The sequence below is a fragment of the Balaenoptera physalus genome, assembly GCF_965194825.1.
Source record: "Balaenoptera physalus genome assembly, chromosome: 19".
NCBI classification, from domain to species: domain Eukaryota; kingdom Metazoa; phylum Chordata; class Mammalia; order Artiodactyla; family Balaenopteridae; genus Balaenoptera; species Balaenoptera physalus.
The window spans coordinates 5,520,094-5,543,124 of record NC_138900.1 but is presented as its reverse complement, the minus strand read 5'-3'; the positions used below and the strand labels follow the sequence as shown (position 1 = coordinate 5,543,124).

Genomic DNA, 23,031 nt, shown 5'->3' with positions numbered 1-23,031 from the left:
TCCCGTTTTGCCCAAAGGACAAAATAGAATCCAGCTCAAGCCGCCACGGCCTTGGATAGGGTCCAGCCTCTAAAAAAATGATTCAGCCTAGTGCTTCTGACCGACAACGAGGAGGGAAAGGGAAGGAGGTGTCCAAAAGCGATTTCAGTTCTTCCCGCTCTGAGCCGTAGCCTCCGTCACGACCGTTTCCTCCCCGATCGCTGAGGTGGGCGTGGCCACGTTACGTCATAGAGCTGGTCGTGCGGCCCGAACTCCAACACGCCGGAAGGCTCGGAGGTCGGGCCGGGCCGGAGGCGTCCCTAGCGACAGCCAGAGAGGGGATTTGGGCGCGACAGCGGGGGAGTGGGAATCGTTTTGGAAGTGAATTCAGTCTTTGGCAGCTGGCGGGAGCCTTGAGAATCTCAGCATCAGGTGGGTCGGGGTCTGCACGTGGGTCCGGAGTGAGGGGCCTGTGAGGCCAGTGAAAGGCCTTCTGGGGGTGTCTTTAGTCACTGGGGAGGCTTGGCTTCAGTAATAGGCCCTTTGGCGGTCAGTGTTATTAAACGTATGAAGAGAGAAACGGCCGAGGCTCTGACTGAGGGTTTTTGGCAATGTGGGTATTTTGAAACCCAGCCCTCCTGAAATTGAGTTCCCCCGCTGACTTTATATTTAACCTCTCTATCCCAAACTTTATTCTTTTTCTTGTCCCACCCTTGTTCCCCTCAGGATTGAGGAGTATCAAAGAAAGGGGGGGATTGAAACTGAGCAGGACCCTGAAGTACCTCTTGGGTACAAGAGCCCCTCTGTGTCACCCCCTTTCTAGTTTGTAGAAAAAGGCTTTGGTCTCTTGGGGTTTCCCTGAGTTCCAAAGATCAGACTGATTAGGGAAGTGAGGGAATGTAGAAACAGGAAAAAGCAGACAAGAAACAATAGTTCATAGAGTCCTAGTTCCTCCTCAAAGGATGTGCATAACGATCTGATGCATACCTTTAAGTTGTTCTGCAGAAACTAAGACACCTGCCAGGGTGGAGGGTGGTGACTGCTTGCTGAGCATACGCATGTAGACCTGAGACTGGTTGGAACCAGAAAGTTGATGATTAAGGTTCCTGAAACACTGTTATCTCACCAACAGCCAATCAGAAGAAAGTCATCCCTCACCTGCGTCCCTCACCACAAATGTTGCCTTTAAAAACCCTTCCCTGAAAGCCATCGGGGAGTTGAGGCTTTCGAGCCTGAGCTGCCAGTTCTCCTTGCTGGGCTCTGTAGTAAACGCTGGACTTTCCTTCATAGCAGCCCGGTGTCAGTAAATTGGCTTTGCTGCTCAGCGGGTGAGCGCACCCAAGTTTGGTTTGGTAGCAATTTCTGCTCGTGAAGCTCAGTGATTAAGACCTGGAGTGGTAGGTGTAGATCAGTGAATTCGATGTCTCATGCAGGTCTGCGATTCACTGTGGGGCTCAGACGTGGAGAAGCCTGGGATGGGGGACGGGTGCTAATGAATGGGGGTTTCTGGTTCAGATTTCAGATTTAACTTGGAGTCATTTTTTGTTGTTGTTGTTTTGTGGGGGAGGCTAGTGTATGTGGAGGGGCATGAGACTGGCGCTTTGGAGACCCAGGGTCCCTGGAGAGTAGGTAGGTTGAGGTTCAGATGGCGATTCCTGGGCACAGACTTGATGATAGATTCATTCAGCTGATCCAGATCCAGTCTGCTCCTTCAAGTCCATACCTTCATCAAGGCACTAATTAAAAACTCTTTTTTCTTGCCACATAAACACTCTTGTCATTGTCTTCCCAACCAAAAAAGTAGTTAGATATGATCTAGTGATGTGTTATAAAAGATACGTTTTATTCTTCTTGCCTCCAACTTTACTCCACAGTTTTCTTGGATATTTCCTTTCAGGTTCATGCTACACAAGTGAAAACATCTCTGTTACCCAAAATGCTGACCTCCAGTGCAAACCATTGTGTGTGTTTAATATTTTTTTGTTACCTTTGCATATGGAATGACCTGTATAACAGATATAATTTGGTTTTATCACTTCATTTCTAATTATAAACACTTCCATACTATAAAACGATTACCAAAAAAAAAAAAAAAACGATTACAGATTTTCTTAATGGCTGCAGTAGTGTCACATCAGATGGATGAACCAGTGACAAGGTTACTAGAGTCACATTAAATGTATGTATACATTAATTTGGATAGGCTTGACTTACATATCTATACTTTTCTGCAACATGTTATGATTCTATGCTTATCCACCCACAGGATTTGTTGCCATTTACTACTGAATAATTCAGAGTTTTCATTTATATTGCCTTTTTAGTTTGAAGGTTTTTCATGTGTTTTTTTCCTGGATATGCAGGGTTTTGTTTCTATTTTGATTAATGTGTTGAATTTCTCATTACTGTTGATTTCTAGTTTTGTTGCATTGTGGTCAAGGAATAAGCCTCTTTGATATTGACTTGTGAAACTTATGAAAATGTCTTTCTATGGCCTACTTTGCTCTGTAAAGTTTTATTTTTTTATATTTGCACATAGGTGTATTTCTGGAAAGGCAGGTGGCCCTTCTAGGGCAACACGGGTGATTCTATAAAGTGAATGGTTGCTATGCCAAGAAATCATCAGCAGGGACATGAGGGCTCATGCACAAGGAGTCATGAAATTTGGTTGTGGCCAAGATGTTGCTTTCATGTTCTCCTCCCCCATGAAGTTTTATAGCTATAGTTTTATAGTCCTAGATGTCCTATAAATAGTTTTATACCGTTTCTCTTGTCTAGATCTCTAGTCCTGGTGCCTAAAGTGATTCTAGGCTGGAGACCGAGGGGCACTGCATGTACTCAGAGGTCAAAGAACAGTTGCAGTAAGGGCAGGGCGGTGTCTGTGGGTTTGGGGGTTTAGAAAAGCTACTGGGAAATTATCTTAGAAAAATTTGTGGCCAGAAGGAGTGGAAACAAAAACTCACAGTAATCCCACTGAATCAATGACCTTATAATGCGAGTCTTTCTGACTCCTTGTCTCTGATTTGCTGCTTTGGAGTGAGTATTGGAACTTGCTCCTTTTTCATTTCTCTGTGGAAGAAGGTTGCTGTCTGTGTGTATGCATTGAGTGTTCTAAGAGCTGTTTCAGAAGTCCAGTTTATGCATTGTGGTTATGTGCTACCTTCTGGTGTGATATTAAACTGCCTGAAAAGTAGTAAACTTTTCAGGCAGTTCTACAGAGAACTAAACTTTTGGAGGTTGTCTGGTTAAGAAGGTACAACGGTTAACGTGATGAGCTTTGGAGAGAAAAGGCCTGGGCTTGAATTCTAGCCCTGCCTCTTAGAAAGTATGTGACTCTGGACAAGATACTTTATCTCTAGGTTTTAAGCCTTGACTTCCTTCGTTCTAGTGATTTGATACGTCTAGATTGGTGGTGAGGATTAAATAAGAAAATGCTTAGGATCTGCTTAACACATTACTCTTCATAATGTTTGCTCTGCCTTGAGGTCTAGGTGTTGTGGTTTTTTAAACAAAAGAAAACTCTTAAGTGTTGGGATTTGATGCTAGAGGACGCCTATATTTAAATAAATTTATTTATTTATTTTTGGCTGCGATGGGTCTTTGTTGCTGCGTGAGGGCTTTCTCTAGTTGCGCTGAGTGAGGGCTACTTTTCGTTGTGGTACACGGGCTTCTCGTTGCGGTGGCTTCTCTTGTTGCGGAGCACGGGCTCTAGTCACGTGGGCTTAGTAGTTGTAGCTCATGGGCTCTAGAGCACAGGCTCAGTAGTTGTGGCGCACGGGCTTAGTTGCTCCGTGGCATGTGGGATCTTTCTGGACCAGGGCTTGAACCCATGTCCCCTGTGTTGGCAGGCGGATTCTTAACCACTGCACCACCAGGGAAGCCCCCTATATTAGTTTTCTGTTAGTTCTGTGATAAAGTAACATAATTTAGTGGCTTAAACAACACAAGTCTATTATCTTACAGTTCTATAGGTTAGAAGTTCAACATGGATCTTATGGGGCTAAAATCAAGGTCTCAGCGGGAGTGTGTTATTTTCTAGAGGCTCTAGGGGGAGAATCTGTTTGTCTTTTCCAGCTTCTAGAGGCTGCCCACACTCCTTGCCTCCTGTTTCCCTTTCCCCCCATCTCCAAAGCCAACAATGGTGTGTAGAGTTCTTGTCACATCACATCTCTCTCTGGTCTCTTCTGCTTTCTTCCATGTATAAGGATCCTTGTGATTACATTGGGCCTACCTGAATAATCCAGGAAATCTATTTTTAGGTCATCTGATTAGCAACTGTAATTTCATTAGCAATCTCAATTCCCCTTTGCCTTGTGATGTAACATATTCACAGCTTCCAGGGATTAGAACGTGGATATCTTTGTGAGGGCCATGATTCCGCCTACTGCAGCACCTTTAACATCACCGACAAGGTGTATGGCTGAGGGGAATGTACAAATTAAAGCGAATTTGGTTTTGAGTCCGTAGAATCAAGTGAAGTAAGGAGAAGGAAGTTCCAGAACCAGGAAAGCGTCACTTCTGGGGATGCCATTAATTTGAGATGTGAGAGCTATGACCAGAATTTGAGTGACAATCTAGCAAAGTAAAAAAAGAAGAATCCCAGTTCCAGTCATTTTCTAAGAACGGAAGAAAATGACCAAGGTCCAGGTGAGTTTTACATATTTATTTATTCCCTCCTTTCTTTTCTGTTGTATTTGTAGAGGCTTATAAAAATTGACTTGATTAATTGGAAAATGACACATTGATAAGAGCCTGAATCTGAAGACAAATACATATCAACCATAATGTTGATGTCACGGTAAACTAGGAATGGTGGGAATGCAGGTCAGAGATTCTGCTCAGAATTTTGAAGTCAGAATATTAATAAAAAACTGTAAGACCTGAGGGGTTATTTATGTTGAGCTACCAGATTATCTCCAATAATTTTGGCAGCCAGTGCCAGCAAGAGAAACACAAAACATTACATGATTCGTGTTTTTGTACAGAGAAAGTAGATCATTTCCTCAGAAAAGTAAGTATTTCCTGGCACTGAACCTTTAATAAATTTCTTGATGACTTTTCCCGCAGGGCGCAGTGGCCTCAATGGCAGCCTTCTGGTATATGCAAGAATAGGTTCCCATTTCTCTGTTTCATGTGTGTGTGTGTTTTTACACTTTCTTATGGGGGCATAACATACATATAGTAAAGTGAATTTTTACACAGTTGTACACCTGTGGTTGTTTCTTATAGAGTTCCTTCAATACCCTTCTGGTATTCTGGCTTTTTTCAGATATAAAAATCTAGATTTATCTAGACAAATGGATGGTTTAAATGGCCTCTCAAGCCATTTTTTGCTGAATTGGATTCCGGGTACAGACCTCCCAGCAGAGTTTAAAATCACATTCTCTGCTAAAGACTTGGGATGTAGGGATCCATGACGTTGTCTTTGTCACTGCATCCCAGTCTTAGAAATGTAGTATTCTTCCGGAATTATTCATTGTCAGTTTTTATCTACCTCCTTGTATTAGTTTCCTGTGGGTGCCGTAACACATTACCTCAAAGTAGGCGGCTAGAACGACAGAAGTGTGTGCCCTCACAGTTCTGGAGCCCAGAAGTCTGAAATCAGGTTGTCAGTGAGGCTGTGCTCCCTCCAGAACTCGAGCAGAAATCTCTCCCTTGCCTCGTCGAGCTTCTGGTGGCTGTCTGCATTCTGTGGCTTGTGGCCTTATCATTCCAATCTCTGTCTCTGTCTTCACGTTACCTCCCCCTCTTCTGTTTGTCTGTCTCCTTCTGTTTGTCTCTTATAAAAACATTTGTCATTGGGTTTATGGCCCACCCGGACTATCTGGGACTATCTTCTCATTTTAAGATCCTTAATTACTATATCTGCAAAGACCCTTTATCCAGACAAGGTAAAATTCACAGGTTCTGGGGATTAGGAAGTGGACATATCTTTTAGGAGGCCACCATCCAACCTGCTACCTTCCCCTTTTATCATCTTTTGTTGTTATTAAATGAGTCATATACAAATCATTTGTTTGTGAAATATACAGAAACAATATGGAAATAAATAGATCAAAAAAAGAAAGTTGCCCTGTCAAACCCTTCTCTACTCATCACTTAGGAGAGAAATAATTCTCTTTTTATTAACACTTATATGCACGTAGATATACATACATTATGTACACTTATGTGCATATACACACACTTTTTAAAAATTAATTAATTTATTTTTATTTTTGGCTGTGTTGGGTCTTCGTTTCTGTGCGAGGGCTTTCTCTGGTTGCGGCGAGCGGTGCGTGGGCCTCTCGCTATCGCGGCCTCTCTTGTTGCGGAGCACAGGCTTCAGACGTGCAGGCTCAGTAGTTGTGGCTCACGGGCCCAGTTGCTCCATGGCATGTGGGATCTTCCCAGACCAGGGCTCGAACCCGTGTCCCCTGCATTGGCAGGCAGATTCTCAACCACTGCGCCACCAGGGAAGCCCCTACACACATATTTTTTGTGAAAATAGTTTTACATTACTGAGATCATAATAAACACATTACTTGCTTTATTCCTATAGCAACCTGCCCTGGAGAGCGTTCCATTCAAGTATTTATGTATCTATTTCATTGCATTTAGGTTTGCATGATATTTCCTAGCATGTATTTGCCTTAATTTATGTACTCTGTTTATATAAAGGTACTTTTTTTTTTTTTTGGCCCGCCATGCAGCACGTGGGATCTTCGTTCCCTGCAGTGGAAGCATGGAGTCTTAACCACTGGATTGCCAGGGAAGTCCCTAAAAGTACATTTTAGCCATAAAATTTCTTCACAATACACATTCTGACTATGTGTGAAAATTTTTTTAGGTTAGATTCCTGAAAGGGAAATCTATGAGTCAAATGGTACCTGGACTTAAATTTTTCATGGTTGCTACAAAATTGCCCTTTTTAAAAGTCTTCAGCACTTCCTCTCAGAGTTTATGAAAGTCTCTGTTTTTCCCACATTCTTGCTATTATTTAATATTGTATCAGTTTTTAAATCTTACAAATCTGAAATATAAAAGCTATATCATTTTTTTGAAGGTTGTAGAGCCTAGTGTTTAGTTTTTTTTAATTTATTTTATTTTATTATTTTATTTTATTTATTGTTTCTGGCTGCATTGGGTCTTCATTGCTGCACGTGGGCTTTTCTCTGGTTGCGGCGAGCGGGGGCTACTCTTTGTTGTGGTTCGTGTGCTTCTCATTGTGGTGGCTTCTCTTGTTGCGGAGCACAGGCTCTAGGCGCGCGGGCTTCAGTAGTTGTGCCACGTGGGCTCAGTAGTTGTGACTTGTGGGCTCTAGAGCACAGGCTCAGTAGTTGTGGTGCACGGGCTTAACTGCTCCGTAGCATGTGGGATCTTCCCGGACCAGGGCTTGAACCCGTGTCCCCTACATTGGCAGGTGGATTCTCAATGACTGCGCCACCAGGTGAAGCCCCTAGTGTTTAGTTTAAGAGCACAAATTCTGTGGTCAGATTCACTCATTCATATCTTGCCTTGGTCTATAATTACCTGCTTTATCTTATTCTGGTTATTTAATCTCTCTGCAGTGCTTTCTTCATCTGAAAAATGGGAATTATAATAGAATTTACATGAAAGGATTTTTCTGAAGATTAAATAGGTTAATATATATCAGAGGTTTTCAACCTCAGCACTATTGACTTTTTTGGCCAAACAACAAATTCTTTGTTGAGGGGACACCACAGGATTATAGAATAGCAGTTTCCCTGGTCAGTACCCATTGGATGTCAGTAGCACCCTCCCACCCCCAAGTTGTGATAACCTAAAATGTCATATGTCTGCTGTTGTAAAATAATTGTTGGCCGGTTGAGAACCACTGATCTATGTATATATGTATATACATATGTAGGACATATCTTAGAACATTGCCTGTTATTTAATAAGTGCTATCAGAATTAGTTTTACTATTATTTTTACTTGCATTATTATCAGTGACTTTGAACATATTTTACTGTATTTGTTAACTGTTTGTATTCTGTGAATTGCCTAATCAAATCCTTTGTGCTGATTTTGTTTTTTCTGATCTCTAAAAAAAAAAAATAGGTTTCAGGGATATTAATCTTTATCTGTTTTTTGCAAGACATTTTCTAGTTGGTATTGTTAGTGTGCTAGTTCGTGTGAGTAGTAAACTACTCATTTCTACATATTGATCTATCACAGTCTATCTTCAAGTAATATTATACCACTTCATTCATAGTATAAGAACCTTAAAAGAGTGTGCTTCCATTTCTTCTCTACCAGCCTTTGTGCTATTGTTAGCCTACATTTTACTTCTTTGTATTTTAGAAATCCCACAATACATTATTATCATTGATTTAAACAATCACTTATCTTCTAAAGGTATATAAAAAAATAAGATTTTATATTACTCATAGGTTTTTCATTTCTGCAGCCCTTCATTCATTTGGGTAGATCTAGATTTCTATCTGAAGGACATCCTTTAACATTTTTGCTACTACATGTATGCCGCTGCTGAATTACTTTAGCTTTTGCATACCTGAAAAAGGTTTCATTTTGCCTTCATTTTTGAAATATATTTTCACTGGGAATTCAAGGTTGACAGTTTTCTTTTTTCGGTACTGTAAAGATGTTTTTCCATTGTCTTCTGACCTGTATTGTTTACAGGAGAAGTCTGTGTTCATCTGCTCTGTTCTTGTGCATGTAGTAAATCTGTTTTCTCTGGCTGTTTTAAAATGTTTCTCTTTAGGTCTTTTTTCTGTTTCATGCTGAATAGTTTCTATTGCTATATCTTCAAGTTCACTAATCTTTTCTTCTGCAGTGTCTAGTCTGCTATTAATCACATCCAATGAGTACACTGTTCATCTCAGACATTTCTAGAGTTGGAATTGGGTCTATTTGATATCTTCCATATGACCCCATATCACGTTCATGCTTTCCTCCACCTTTTTTTTTTTTTTTTAATTTATTTATTTATTTATTTATGGCTGTGTTGGGTCTTCGCTTCTGTGCGAGGGCTTTCTCCAGTTGTGGCAAGCGGGGGCCGCTCTTCATCGCGGTGCGCGGGCCTCTCACCATCGCGGCCTCTCCCGTTGCGGAGCACAGGCTCCAGACGCGCAGGCTCAGCAATTGTGGCTCACGGGCCCAGTTGCTCCGCGGCATGTGGGATCCTCCCAGACCAGAGCTCGAACCCGTGTCCCCTGCATTGGCAGGCAGACTCCCAACCACTGCGCCACCAGGGAAGCCCTCCTCCACCTTTTTAAACATATGTATGTATAATATGTATTTTACTATCCTTATCTACTAATTTTATTATGTATGTCATTTCTGGTTTTGTTTCTGTTGATGAACTTTTTTCTCTTTGTATGAGTCATATTTTCTCTCTTTGCATATCTGGTAATTTTGATTGAGTACCAGGCATTATAAATTTTTCATTGTTGAGTGATAGACTTTTATTCCTTTAAATATTTTTCAGTTTTATTCTGGGATACAGTATAATTTACTATACCTATGTTTTTCAATGAGAGGGAGGCTGTGGGTACTATTAACATTTTGAGCTTGACAATTCTTCCTGTGTAGGACTGTCATATGCTTTACAGGATATATAGCACCCTTGGTCCGTGACCATTAAATACAGTAGGGACCTGGTCAGTGTGACAATCTGAAACATCCTCACAAACTTTCATATCCCTCTTTGTTTTTTTTTTAAATTAATTAATTAATTTATTTATTTTTGCCTGCGTTGGGTCTTCGTTGCTGTGCGCGGGCTTTCTCTAGTTGCAGCGAGCGGGGACTACTCTTTGTTGTGGTGCACGGGCTTCTCATTGTGGTGGCTTCTCTTGTTGTGGAGCATGGGCTCTAGGCGCACAGGGTTCCCATAAATGTATATAAATTCCGTATCACATTTTCCCTATTTTATAAGGAAAGAAAATAGTTTTAATGTGTAAGAGGAAAAAGAGTAAAACATATTACTAAAAGGCAATTTTGCCATCGTCACTGCTCAGGAAGTACCACAGTAACCTTCTAGCAAACAGCTGCTGCCCATGCCCCAAAACATGAGATTAGGTGATTCTAAGTAAGCATGAGGGAAAAAATTACAACATTTTTTGTCCTCATTCATATTGCTCTCCCAGCCCCAGAAATTCAGATTAAATGGATTTTGCAAAGCATTTCTACCTAGTCTAACAACTTAATGTAAACAAAAAGCAACATTCATTTTTAAGTAAAAATCATAACACTGTTTTTGAAACTGAAAATGGGATTCTCATCATATAAGAGAATAAGCTAAACAGCAAATTCTTGTGTAGAGACAATTATTTACCATAATCAATTCAAGTGTAACTTGAAGTTCTCAAATTATTTATTTTCAACTCAAGTAAAGACAGTTAGACCACTGCAGTCAGTTCCTCGTCTGTGTCCCTTGATTCATCTTTCAGTTCCAGTTCTCCTAAATCTCTGTCTACAGCTGTCACAGTTTTCTCCTTACACTTCTTAGGCACTGCATCATTAGCACAGATTTTTCTCATTTTAATGTTTGGCAGTTTCTTCAGATCAAAATCCCATTCCCTGCATTTAAAGTGTCTGGCATCTCAAGGCCGCAGCCCCTGTACTGCTGTCGCTCCCGCTCCGTGGTCTGCTTGATGGCCGCCTCGGGAGCACTGCTGCCTGCCCTGCCCGGCCTTGATGCTGTGTGTAACTCAGTCTGCTCCAGCTCACTGCTGAACTGACTTAAATACCTTTCAGTTAATTCACAAGCGTCTCTCTTTGAATATTCTACTTTTTGGGGATCAAGATAATTTTGAAACCACTGCAGTTTTTGACCAATAAGGTTGAGATGCAATGCCTTTTCATTCTTCAGTTTTTCCTTTTTTTCTAGTTTGTGGGCCTCTCTCATAATTTGAGCCGCTTTTCTACTATATGGATGGATGACTTTTTTTTCTTGTCCTACGCTTTTTCCCTTTGGTGCTTTAGGCATGGCGATGTCCTTGTGGCCTGGGACCTCCGGACTTCCGACTCCATGCTGCGGGACCTCAGGGTCTGCGGCGGCAGCAGCTCACGAGGCAACTCCCAGTATAACATTCTTGATTGAAAGTTATTTCACTTGGCACTTTGAAAATACTATTTCATTCTTTTTCAGGCTTCCATCACTGCTGTTGAGAACTTAGAGGCAATAAATCATATTTGTTCTTTTGTTAGGTATATGTCGTTTCCCTTTGGATATTTTTGAATTTTCCCTTTGAGTTTTGGTGTTCTGCAGTTTTACCTCCATGTGTCTAGGAGTGGATCTCTTTTTCCTGATCCTGCTTGAAATTGTGGGGTTCTCTCATCCTGAGGTTTTGTGTCTTTTACCAGCTCTAAAATATTCTCTGCCCTTACATCTTTGGTTATTACCTTCCCTCAAATTTTCTGTTCTTCCCTCAGACTCAGAATAGGTGTAAATTCAACATTCTCACTCTATCCTTCATATCTCTCAACCTCGCTTTTGTATTTTCCATCATTGTCTTTTGCACTTCAGATCCGTTGTCTAGTTCACCATTCTCTCTATGTCATATCAAATTGGTAGTCAATCTATAAATTGAAATTCCTAATTTCAATTACTGTATTTCTTGTTTTGAGAATTCATCTTTGTTTCTTCAAGTTAGCCCACTCATCTTTAAGACTCTGTTATGCCTTTGCACATATTAAACATTGTTTATATTCAGTGTCTTACAATTACAGCATCATCAGGTTTTTCATATTTAATTCTAGTGCTTATTGTTTCTGTTTAACTTGTGCACAGTGAGGGCTTCTTGAGAGCAAGAATACATGTGTTTGTTTTGATATCATCTGCATGTAGTTCAGTGCACGCACATATGCACACAGATGGCAAATCTACCAAGGTTAACAAGAGGTTTTAATGACCACATTTCAGAAAACCTTCTGAATTATTGAGGGGGTGGGTGGCTGAATCACAGCAGCAGGATATCTGTATAAGACTTTCCATTCTTCCACACTATATAACGTAAACCACCTGTATAGATACAGCCTACACAGTAGAAATGATTAGAGTAGACTTCTGTACTTCTCTTCCAAACCATCAAATGATCACCCCAGATTAAAGAAGAATTTATTACTACAGGAATCATTATTATTTGAAGATGTAGCTGTGGAGTTCACCCGGGAGGAGTGGAGGCTACTAGACCCTGCTCAGAAGGACCTGTACCAGGATGTGATGCTGGAAAACTATAGCAACCTGCTGTCCGTGGGTAAGAACTGCTTCCCTGTGCCACTCAGCAGTCTTTCCTTTCTCAGTTGTGCAGTGATTTGGGGGCAGGTATCTGAAGTGTGAATAATGTAAGAGAGATTGTCAAACTTTTTCTGCAAAGGGCCAGATAGTAAATACTGCAGGCTGTTCCGGCTACCTACTGTCTCTGTAATTATATTCTGGTTTTTTTAAAATCACACTTTTATTTTATTTTATTTGTTTTTTCAGCACACACATAACATATTTTTATTTATCAATTATATAAGTATTCTGCTAAATTTATTATATGCACTATAAAATATACTTAAAAATAGAAATGTCAAAAGGATGAAACATCAGTGAGATAAATATTTTTAAATGGTTTTAATTTTTTAAATGTAATGGTACAAAACACTTTTGCTATCATGTTTTAGAAGTTTGTCTTCACTTTTCGAATACTCTGTTTTATAAAAGCACTTTATTCTGAATTAATAATGCTTTTAAAATGTAAAAAAATGCCTTAGTTACAGCCACGGACCATAGTTTGCTGGCCCCTACATAAGACTTGAATTTTATAAGTGGTAGATTCTCAGTCTCCTCTCGGGCCTCAGATAGAGGGAGTATATTTTCCCTACTCCAAGGGGAAAACTCTTTTCCAAGGTACAGTCACACAATCTATAAAATGTATCATTTAACAATGTTTAGATCTCACGCCCAATGATATTTTCCTAAATATTCTGTTATTTTTTGTGAATAGGGTATCAAAGTCCCAAACCAATTCAAATCTTCACGTTGAAGCAAAGAAACAAACCATGGTTAGAAAAGGAAAATATCCATGGTCAGAACTTTCCAGGTAAGTGAATGAGAAACATCCAGGTAGAAAAGAAGTAAATTCCTAGATTTGTGGAGGCCTCACACCTTTGAAACAGTGTTGAGGTGACTCATCTTCTGGTTTCTAACCTTTTGACAGTATCTAAACAGCCTCTGATTATTACTCTCCTATGTTAATATTCATTGCTTAAGCATTTAGAGGAAAATACTCCTGTGTTCTCACCCCTGGATTTGATACTGATTTATTTCATCTAGGATCTTGATTTGTTTTGCTTAGATATTTTTCTTTCTGAGGATTCTCAAATTTTCGCTTCTTCATTGACTGCCATAGTATCACTGCTTGTTCCTTCCTCTTCCCTTGCTTTGAAAATTCAGTCTTCCACTCCTCTCTGCAAAGAGAGAACTTCAAATTCACTATCATCGTCTTCTGACTACTGAACCTTGGGTAATACTGATTTCCTTCCTAACATTCAGCCCCACCCAGGGTGCTGTGTTCCCATGGTAACCCGGTCTTTTAATGTGCATCTGTCTGTTTCCTTATTCTGGCTGGGCAAATACGAGCTAAAGCAAATGTAGCAAAAGGTTAACTATAGAATCAAAGAGGTGGATATATGGCTGTTCACTGTGTAATTCTTTCAATTTGTTTGTCTGTGAAAATTTTTATAATAAAATGGTAAGGGAAGAGCTATAAGTATTGTAATTTTCAGAGTGAATTATGCCTCCCACATACACTGAAATAAAGGAATTCACTCAAATAAAAAAACAAAAAAAGAAAATTCACAATCTTAGACCCCACCTGAAATCAAACCATAAACGTCATGCATTCTTTGCTGATTTCTCTGTATATTTGCTGGATCAGGTATTTATCTTGATTCATCTTAGTTACTCTCAGTTTAATTTCCCGAGTCTAAACAATTCTAGTTATAACCCTACTACCAACTATGGGATATTTAAATCCTTCTGTGATCAAGGGACTGCAAGATACAATGTGATGCTTACACAGAATTTTCTTTCCATTCCCTAAATTCAAAGTCAGCTTCATTTAAACCAGTCTCTACAATGCCCACCACACGTATGATTGTTTCATTGATTCATTCCCTCAACAAGTATTTTTAATGCCTAATACACGCTGCTATGTAGTGTGCTTTATATTATGTGGCTACAGCAGAGAATAAAAGGGATTAAGTTATTACTCTCACAGAACTTGCATTCTAAGTGGGGGAGGTACACAAGAAATATACAAATTTTTCTGGTGGTAATTAGAACCATGGAGAACAATGTAGCGGATAATGAATGTCAAGCAATAGGAGGGCCTGATGTTTTATACACAACGGACAGGGAATGCCTGTCTGCTCTGCTAGGGTGGCTGAGTGGAGTGAGGGATGATTCATGGGTAGGCCTGGGGAAAGTGTACCAGCAGTGGTGGTCCTGAGGCAGAGGTGTCCCTGGCGTGTTTGAGGACTGTCCAGGAAGCCTGTGTGGGGAGAGCAGAGCGATCAAGAGCGGAAGTGATACTCATGAGGTGCGAAAGGGGCCCACACGATGCAGGGCACTGCAGGCCATTTTAAGGCCTTAGGATTTTTTTTCAGAATGACAGTTACTGAATGGTTTGGGGCAGAAGAGTGACATGATCTGGCTTATGTTTTTGGGGTTTTGTTTGTTTGTTTTGGCCACGCCACAAAGCTTGCGGGTTCAATCCCCCGACCAGGGATTGAACCCAGCCCTGGCAGTGCAAGTGCCGAGTCCTAACCACTGGACTGCCAGGGAATTCCCTCTCTGGGAATTTCTATACAGGCACAGCTCACTTTATTGTGCTTTGCTTTATTGTACTTCGCAGATAGTGTGTTTTTTGCAACTGAAGGTTTGTGGGGAATTCCTTGGTGGTCCAGTGGTTAGGACTCTGCACTTCCACCACAGGGGGCACGGGTTCGATCCCTGGTCGGGGAAGTAAGATCCCGCAAGCCTCGTGGTGCAGCCAAAAAAAACCAAACCAAAACAAAACAAATTGAAGGTTTGTGGCAGCCCCGCGTCAAGCAAGTCTGTTGGCACCATTTTTCCCAACAGCGTTTGCTCACTTTGTGTCTGCGTCACATTTTGGTAATTCTCTCTATATTTCAAACTCTTTTATTATTATTATATTTGTTATGGTGATTTGTAATCAGTGATCTTGGATGTTACTTCTACGACTTGCTGAAGGCTCAGATGATGGTTAGCATTTTTTAGTGAGAAAGTATCTTTAAATTAAGTGTACACTGTGTACACTATGTACACTGTTTTAGACATAATGCTATTGCACACTTAATAGACTACAGTATTGTGTAAACATAACTTTTATATGCACTGGGAAACAAAAAAATTCACGTAACTAGCTTTATTGCACTATTTGCTTTATTGTGGTGGTCTGGAACTGAACCTGGAACATCTCCAAGGTATGCCTGTACAGATAATCCCAAATTTGTCCTCTAGCCAAAGTCTTCTCCAAATTCCTCTCTCCAGTTGAGTTCTTCATGTCTGCACCAAGATATCCATCTCAAAATGTTTATGTCAAAATACACACCTGATTTTCCCACATTCAAAACCTGTCTCCCTGATGTTCCTCAACAACTTAGCTGGTACGTCTAGTCATTTAAGCCAAATACCTAGGGAAAACCCTTGATTCCTCCCTTTTACTTACATTGAATTCAACACTGAATGTTGTTTTTTCCTTCTCCTAGATGTACCTCGAGTTCATCCGCTTCTCCACACGTACACTATTGCTGCTCCACACCAAGCCACCATTATCTCTTCCCTGGATTACTTCATTAACTTCCTCTCTCCTACACTCCTTCCTCTCCCATCACTATCCATGTAGCGGTCGGCAACCTCTTGGGAATATAAATCAGAACCCCCCACCTTCTCAAAACTTCCAGTGGCTTGCCACTAGTCTTAGCGTCAAATTCAGATTCTTCCTACCAGATCTATGTGATATGCCTTCTGTCTACCTTTTGAGCTTCAACGCTTCCTTCTCCCTATATAGCTGTTCCACTCAGGGCCTACTGGCTACCTTTCTATTTCTTGACCTGGCCAAAATCTTTCCTGTCTCAGGGCTCTTGCATTGCTGTTGTACTTGAATGAAAACTTGCAATTCTTTACATGAGGTTGCTTATTCTTTATTCCTGGTTTCTTGGCTCAACTTTTATTTTCTCACAGGTGTTTACCTATTTAAAGTTGACCAACTCCCACTGTTCTTTTTCATATGCTAGGAACCAATTTTCAGTCTGAAGTTGTCTTATTTCTTTGCTTCCATTTTGTTCTCTTTTGCCTAGTGGGATGCATTTGTATTCAAGTGCTAGGACAGTGAATGTGATACATAGTAGACATTCAATAAGCATTGGGGGAATGAATGGCTATATCCTCCATCATGCTAGATCAGATGTCTCTCCAACTTACTTTATCTTATGTTAATGAGACACATTTCTACTTCATCCTCTTTGCCCATTTTGCAAGGATCTATTTGGAGAGCAGCAAAATCTTTACTAATTGAGAATTGTCTACCATTGATTCTGAATCAGCTGGGTTTTTTTAAAGATGTTATGGCTTTATTTCATTGTGTTTCCTCTCATATTCAAGAAGTAAATTTACACTTGATGGTTTCCTTCGTATGACAGAATTGTCACAAAGAGCCAGCCCAAACCGTGGCATTTTAGAAGCAGTTTTATTACCTGATTTAGAAGCAGTTTTATTACCATAACCTGATTATGAAAGAATTAATTTTCTTTCTAGAAGTTGGAGAAATTGGTGATCATATGCAGTGGTCTTTGGAAATCCAAAACAAGCGTAAAAATATGGAAAGAGGCCGTGAACACAGTTCATCGGGAAATGTGTTTCATCTGCGCAGAAATCTTGTTACTTTAAGGCAAAGCCATGATAATTTTGATGTACTGAACTCTAATTTAGATTTAGTTAACCAGAATAAAAGCTGTGTAGCGAAGAATCCTGACAAGTTTAATAAATATGAGAAATCGTTTCTTCGTACTAAGCATGAAAAACGTTACACTGGAGTTAAATGCAATAAATATGGAAACACCATCTTCACCAATTCGAAACTCAGTATACATCAAACTGAAAAACGAAAGAAACATGAGTGTATTGAATGTGGTAAAACCTTCATCAAAAAGTCTCAACTCACTGTACATCAGAGAACTCATACGGGAGAGAAACCATATAAATGCCTTAAATGTGGTAAAGCCTTCTGTAGGAAAGCAGAGCTCAATATACATATGCAAGTGGAAAGAGGAATAAAACCCCATGCATGTAGTGAGTGTGGGAAAACTTTCTCCAGGAAATCTCAGCTCCTTGTACATCAGAAAACTCATACGGGAGAGAAACCCTATACATGCAGTGAATGTGGAAGAGGCTTCATCCAGAAGGGTAATTTTCTTATACATCAGCGAATTCATACTGGAGAGAAGCCCTATGGATGCAAGGAATGTGGTAAAGCCTTCAGTCATAAGCCATGTCTCGTTGCACATCAGGTATTTCACACTGGAAATCCTCCCTATGTGTGCAGTGAATGTGGAAGAGCTTACTTTCAAAAGTCGAGTCTCATTAGACATCAAAGAGGTCATACAGAAGAGAAACGCTATAAATGCAATGTATGTGGGAAAGGCTACTCCACGAAGTCAATACTTAGTAGACATCAGAGAGTTCATACAGGAGAGAAACCCCATGGATGCAGCAATTGTGGGAAAGCCTTCTGCCACAAGTCCTCCCTCACTAAACATAAGAAAACTCATATGAAAGAGAAATGTGTGGATTCAGTCAAGGTGGAAAATGATTTCCTTGGGAACCACAGCTCATTATGTACCACAGAACCCGTACAGGAGAAAAACTCTGTTGAAACAATGACAGTGCAAGGGCCTTCTGTGGCCGTGCAGACATCATTAAATATCAGTGGGTTCCTAGCCCAAGGGAATGTAGTCCTTGTGGGACAGCCTGTTGCCAGATGTGTACCCTCAGGAAATAACAGAGAATTTGTACAGGAGAGAAACCTCATGAATGCAGTAAATGTGGTAGTGCCTTCAGTTACCAATTATGTCTTATTTTATGTCACAGGAAACGTGTAGGGAAGATTTGGTACGTTCAGTGTGGAAAAGCCTTTAGATCAAAGTTTTAGCTTTTTATATAGTTGAAAACTTTCACTGAGAGAATGCTAATGAATGTAGTGATAATGGGAAGATATACCTCATTAAGTATCAGTGGCTCTAAGTAGGCTGAATTGTAACGAGCTTGACTTCGAAATCATCAATAAATTCACATCAGAAAGAAATTTTAGGAAGGCAGTTGTATCAAGTCCCTAAGACCACCCTCACTTTTGATTATTCTCTAAAAGCAGTCACTAAACTCATAAAAGCTGCTATACTTACTGTTACAGTTTATGACAGTGAAGAGTTACAAATTAAAATTAGCAAATGTAAAAGGTGCATGAGGCAGACTTTAGGAGAAACCAGGTGCATCCAGTTGTCCTCCCAGTGGAGTTGTATGGACAGTGCTTAATTCTCCAGCAATGACCTGACAACACATATGGCGTATTGCCATCCAGAGAAACTCACCTGAGCCTTAGTGCCAGGGGGTGGGAGGGGCAGTAAGGGGGGTAGTTATGGAGGCATGGAGAAACCACATGACTGACCTTAACTTCTCAAACTCCAGCCTCCTAAGGATCAAACTGATACAGAATGGCCCAGAGCCACAGGCAAACAAAAGCAGGTGTTCACCAAAAATCATATTGCTAATGTAAACTATATGGCATGGCTGAAACCCCAGGTATACAAAGACGCTTTTGGCAGGCAGCATATTCCAAGGGCTTAGAGGTTCCTTCTCAGGTGCCAGTCAAGGATCATTCCTTTCATTGGAACGTGCAGGGTCTGAACACCCCAAACTTGCTGAGTCAGCCCCTAATTTGAACAGCAGTGAATAGGACAAGGTTTTCAGTAACATGGTTCCTCATCATGTGTCAGAAATAAGGAATGTCTATGGATACACCAAATGCGTTGAACCTTTAGCAGAATGGCAGCGATCTCACAGAGGAGATAAGCTCATGATTGCAATGGAGATTTGGAAACTTGTTGACGTAAATCTACCCTCATTTTCCATCAGATTACCACCCTTAATGTGTAGTTTGATAGAGAATGCCTTGAACTCTTTCTCATTGCTAGGGAACGACTCCATAACTCATTTGAAGATGGTTTATAGTCCATGTCACATTGTACCTATTATATCTAAATCTTCTATCATCTTTGCCGTATTCTTTTAGAAGCAAGTTCCTAGGCCAGTCCACACTCAAGGGGAGAGTTGAGAATCTTTGAGGGCCTTCTTAGAGCCAGCCTACCAGAATAATGATTTTCAGGGAAAAAGACATTCTTTGCCGAGAGTTGCCATGGTTTCCTGCTTAAACAGTGCTTGAACAGAAGCTGGTGCTCGCCACCCCACCCCCTCAACCTGGCCATGCAGAGCCAGCCTTCTGCCTCCTCACAGGACCCTTGGACCACTCCCAAGGCGAGTGGGAGTGGCGTGACTGCTGTGACTACCATGTCCCCCTCACAGGTGCCCCAGCACTACCACCAGGACTTGGAGGCCACAAATAACTGCCAGATCCACCTGGAGCCTCTGACGTTTACCTGTCCGTGTCTCACTACTTTGATGGCCGTGATGTGGCTTTGGAGAACTTTGCCAGTTGTTCTCTTCACCAGTCTCGTGAGGGGAGGGAACATGCTGAGAAGCTGATGAAGATGCAGAACCTGCCAGGTGGCCGAATCTTTGGTGTATGCTGAAACCAGCACAGGATGACTCGGAGAGTGGGCTCAAGGCAAGGCATGTGTGTTCCAGTCAGAAGAGGGCATGAATCAGTCACTACTGGAACTGCACAAATTGCCTACTGCGAAAAATGACCCCTACTTGTGTGACAACCTGAATGAGCATGTGAAATACATCAAAGAATTGGGTGACCACATAACCCATTTGTGCGTGATGAGGGCCCCCGAATCTGGCATGGCAGAGTGTCTCTGACAGGCTCACCCTGATGATGAGAGCTAAGCATCAGGCTGGCTTCCCAGTGGCCGTGGGGGTGACTTCCCTGGTTACCATGACAATGCATCCATTTTGGGTTTTCCTTTACCTTTTCTGTAAGTTGTACTAAAGCATCCACTTAAGTTTTTTTCATTTGTACTATTCCTTCAAATTTGGTACCCAGATTAAAAAAAAAAAAATGACAGACACGTAAAGACCCCAGGTTATACTAGGATTCCAGTGCCATTGAGAATACCCAGTCTCAGGGTAAGAGGGCCCTTGGTTGTTAAGAAAATCTCACAAATGTCACCCTGTTTTTTACGTAGGAGTGATTTAGCTAGAAGTCACTGCTCCTCGGTCATTCACTTGAAACTTTGTGCTGGCTTGAACAGGACAAATGACTGACTGGTGCAAGGAATTAGGAGCCTGGAGTAAGGACACCCCACCCCCCGCCCCGGTCCCCTGCTCCCCTGCCGTGGAACTCTTCCTACAGTCTCTGAGGAGAGCACATGGCTGGCTGACGCTAGAATGCCTGAGGGCGTGGGATGAAGATGATTCTAAGACTGTGGACGAAAACTGAAAACAGCAACCGACTGTTTCCTCTGCAGCAAGAAGAGAAAGCAAACAGAAAAAAGCAAGTCCCATCTCCATTTTCCTTTTGCCTACCCATTCTCTCTAGTGGCCCATGTTGGCAGAACTTAACGTGAAGCTGGCAAAAGAGAATCTGGTTTGCGCTATCACAAAGCAGACAGTGGAAGAGTAGGTTGAGAGGTGAGAGACAATAGCTAAATAATCAGGCGAGCAACCTACTTCAATTGAGATTAGCTGTGGTGCGTGCCCCTGGCCCCTGCAATTTACAAATCTTACAGTCCACTTATAGACAAGTGCGGATTGAAATATATATTTGTGAATAAAATGATACTTATTTAAACAGTCCTTGAATATTTGCTCTGTATAAGACAACCTGTTAGTAAAGTTACTAGTCATTATTTGTGTGTGTGTGTGTGTGTGTGTGTGTGTGTGTGTGTGTGTGTGAGGGGGGGGGTCGTTAGTAACTTTGATGAGATTTATGACCCAAAACACCCGTGTGGTTTATGCCCCTGGAATCTATAACCTGTTTTGTATGTTTTGTATGGTTTTTTAATGTTCTTATTTTAGGGACAAATACACAGTCTGAAATCATGTAAAGTGGGGAAAGGGAAGATCCTGTAAGGTGCTGGAATTACTGATTATTGATATGGAAAAAGATGAAATTAGATCCCTGCCTCACATTATATATCAAGATCCATTCTCAATAGATCAAAGACCTAAATTCGAAGGGTAATATTTAAAGAACATAATCTGGGGGAGATGGTTGGATTCTGATCATTTCAAAAGCCCTCTTTCCACTGGCTTCCAACCACGACATCCTCACACTCCCAATAATTGACTCTTGGAATTGCGCCCGTCATGGACCACGAGGGCCTTCCCATCACTGGCCTCTACAGATTATTCTTGACTGACCCCACCCCCCCCCCAAAGGCCTACCAATCCTAGGTGACCAGGAGACCTTCATCTACTGACCTTCCATTTCATCGATTCCTCAAACCTTCCCATCCACTGACCGACAGCCAGCTCCACCAGGTGGTGAATGTAATAGGAATTTCAGTCTTCAGGCCGGCAGCTGGTTTCCTCTTGGTTCCACAGTCTTTTCATTGGAGAGCTGGAGGTGAGTGTGGGTAAAGGACACACTAATTTCAGCATGTGGGACTGAGGCCGAGTAGTAGTCATGTGAAGGTATGGGGGGGAGGGGTCAGCACGAGAGGGCATCTGGCCGGATGTTGAAAAAAGGGTGGGAGCAGTTGGTGAAAGTGCTTCCTCCCCTAGGGCTCCCCTCCTTCATTGGCTGAGGAAATTAAACCAGCTGCTTCATGGGAAACTGCTCACTGGGCAGGAGGCTCCCAGCTGATGAGTCATTTTTCTTTTTTTGACTCCTTGTGTGATTTATATGGGTCCCTTACCCCTCTGAAGCTTCTTTTCATAAGCCGTGTAAACAGAGGGATCAGGCTTGTCATAATACAAGGGAGTTACAGGATGGAGCGTAGAAAAAAGTTTATCCCCCAACTTCCACTCCACCTCTTTTGGCTTCTGATGCTGGTATTTCCCAGTTTTGGAGGCAGAAAAGCCCTGCCTCTGCCAGAGGCCCTGCCCATATAGATGAGAAGGCCTGCCCTCAACACGGACCCTCCCACAGTCTCGGGGCGTTCCTCCTACCTCATCTTTCTTGGCCCAGCTCCCTTTGACACTCCTACATAGACCATGCCACCTCTTTTCCCCTGTTCCCCATCCTCTGTACCACTGTAACCGAGCAGGGGCTTCTGTGCTCATGGCACAGAAAGTGGGTGTTTGCAGCAAAGTAATGGTTTAATTGCAGGGTGTCACGCGGGGGAGTGGGAGACAAGTTTTAAAGGGGAATAAAAAAAAGAGGCTGGGATTAATCGTCGTCTTCTGACATTTCTTAAGCATGGTTTCAGGAGTCAGAATATCTCTGGTTTATGATTTTTCTGGCCAGGTGGTCCATGGCTCGGGGTCTTGAAGTTCGTCTTGTCCTGGAGAAACAACCTGAGTTTGTACGTTAATGATGATGTATACAACAGCAATTTTATTACATTAAGGATGTTATTGACAACAATCTGACTCTGGCTGATGAGTGTTCAGCTGGCTCAGGATTGAGGTCAGAGTGGGCAAGAAAGGGAATAAAGTTTTGGACAGAGAGATTAATCATAAACTCACTAAGGGAACTCAGTTTTAGGGGGACTTTGTTTCAATCCTCACTCCTGTTTTAACTTTCTCCAAATCTTTGAGGGAACAGGGCAGTGACTGCTCTGGCTATTTCCTACCTCAATTTGGGAAGTGGAAGTGTTGCATATTGAGTAGGGAACATTCCCAAGTTCCAGGTCTTGGACCCGAATCTTGCATGACTAAAATCTTAGTCC

General features: G+C 41.6%; 1 protein-coding gene and 1 pseudogene across 6 annotated transcripts; one reads left to right on the top strand and one right to left on the bottom strand.

The window, feature by feature from the left end:
• The first annotated feature begins 272 nt into the window (after positions 1-272).
• Positions 273-20,991, top strand: LOC309648573 (zinc finger protein 350-like). Of its 5 annotated transcripts, none has more exons than XR_014256718.1 (6): positions 273-411; positions 4,447-4,626; positions 12,077-12,203; positions 12,939-13,034; positions 16,775-19,969; positions 20,449-20,991. XR_014256718.1 is itself a non-coding variant. In XM_082437312.1 (6 exons), the coding sequence occupies exons 4-6, from the start codon at positions 12,170-12,172 to the stop codon at positions 18,115-18,117; spliced, it is 1,473 nt and encodes a 490-aa protein (XP_082293438.1). In that variant the 5' UTR covers positions 273-411; positions 4,447-4,626; positions 5,047-5,114; positions 12,077-12,169; the 3' UTR covers positions 18,118-20,991. The 5 variants fall into 5 exon arrangements, 4 of the variants coding, with proteins under 4 accessions (XP_082293438.1, XP_082293436.1, XP_082293437.1 ...); XM_082437312.1 differs by adding an exon at positions 5,047-5,114 and having other exon boundaries at positions 16,775-20,991; XM_082437310.1 differs by having other exon boundaries at positions 16,775-20,991.
• LOC309648576 (translation machinery-associated protein 16 pseudogene) lies at positions 5,122-12,070 on the bottom strand (annotated as a pseudogene). The gene is made up of 2 exons (XR_014268679.1): positions 9,214-12,070; positions 5,122-8,903 (listed from the first exon to the last, which is right to left on the bottom strand). The product of XR_014268679.1 is annotated as a translation machinery-associated protein 16 pseudogene (transcript).
• Positions 20,992-23,031: the final 2,040 nt, after the last annotated feature.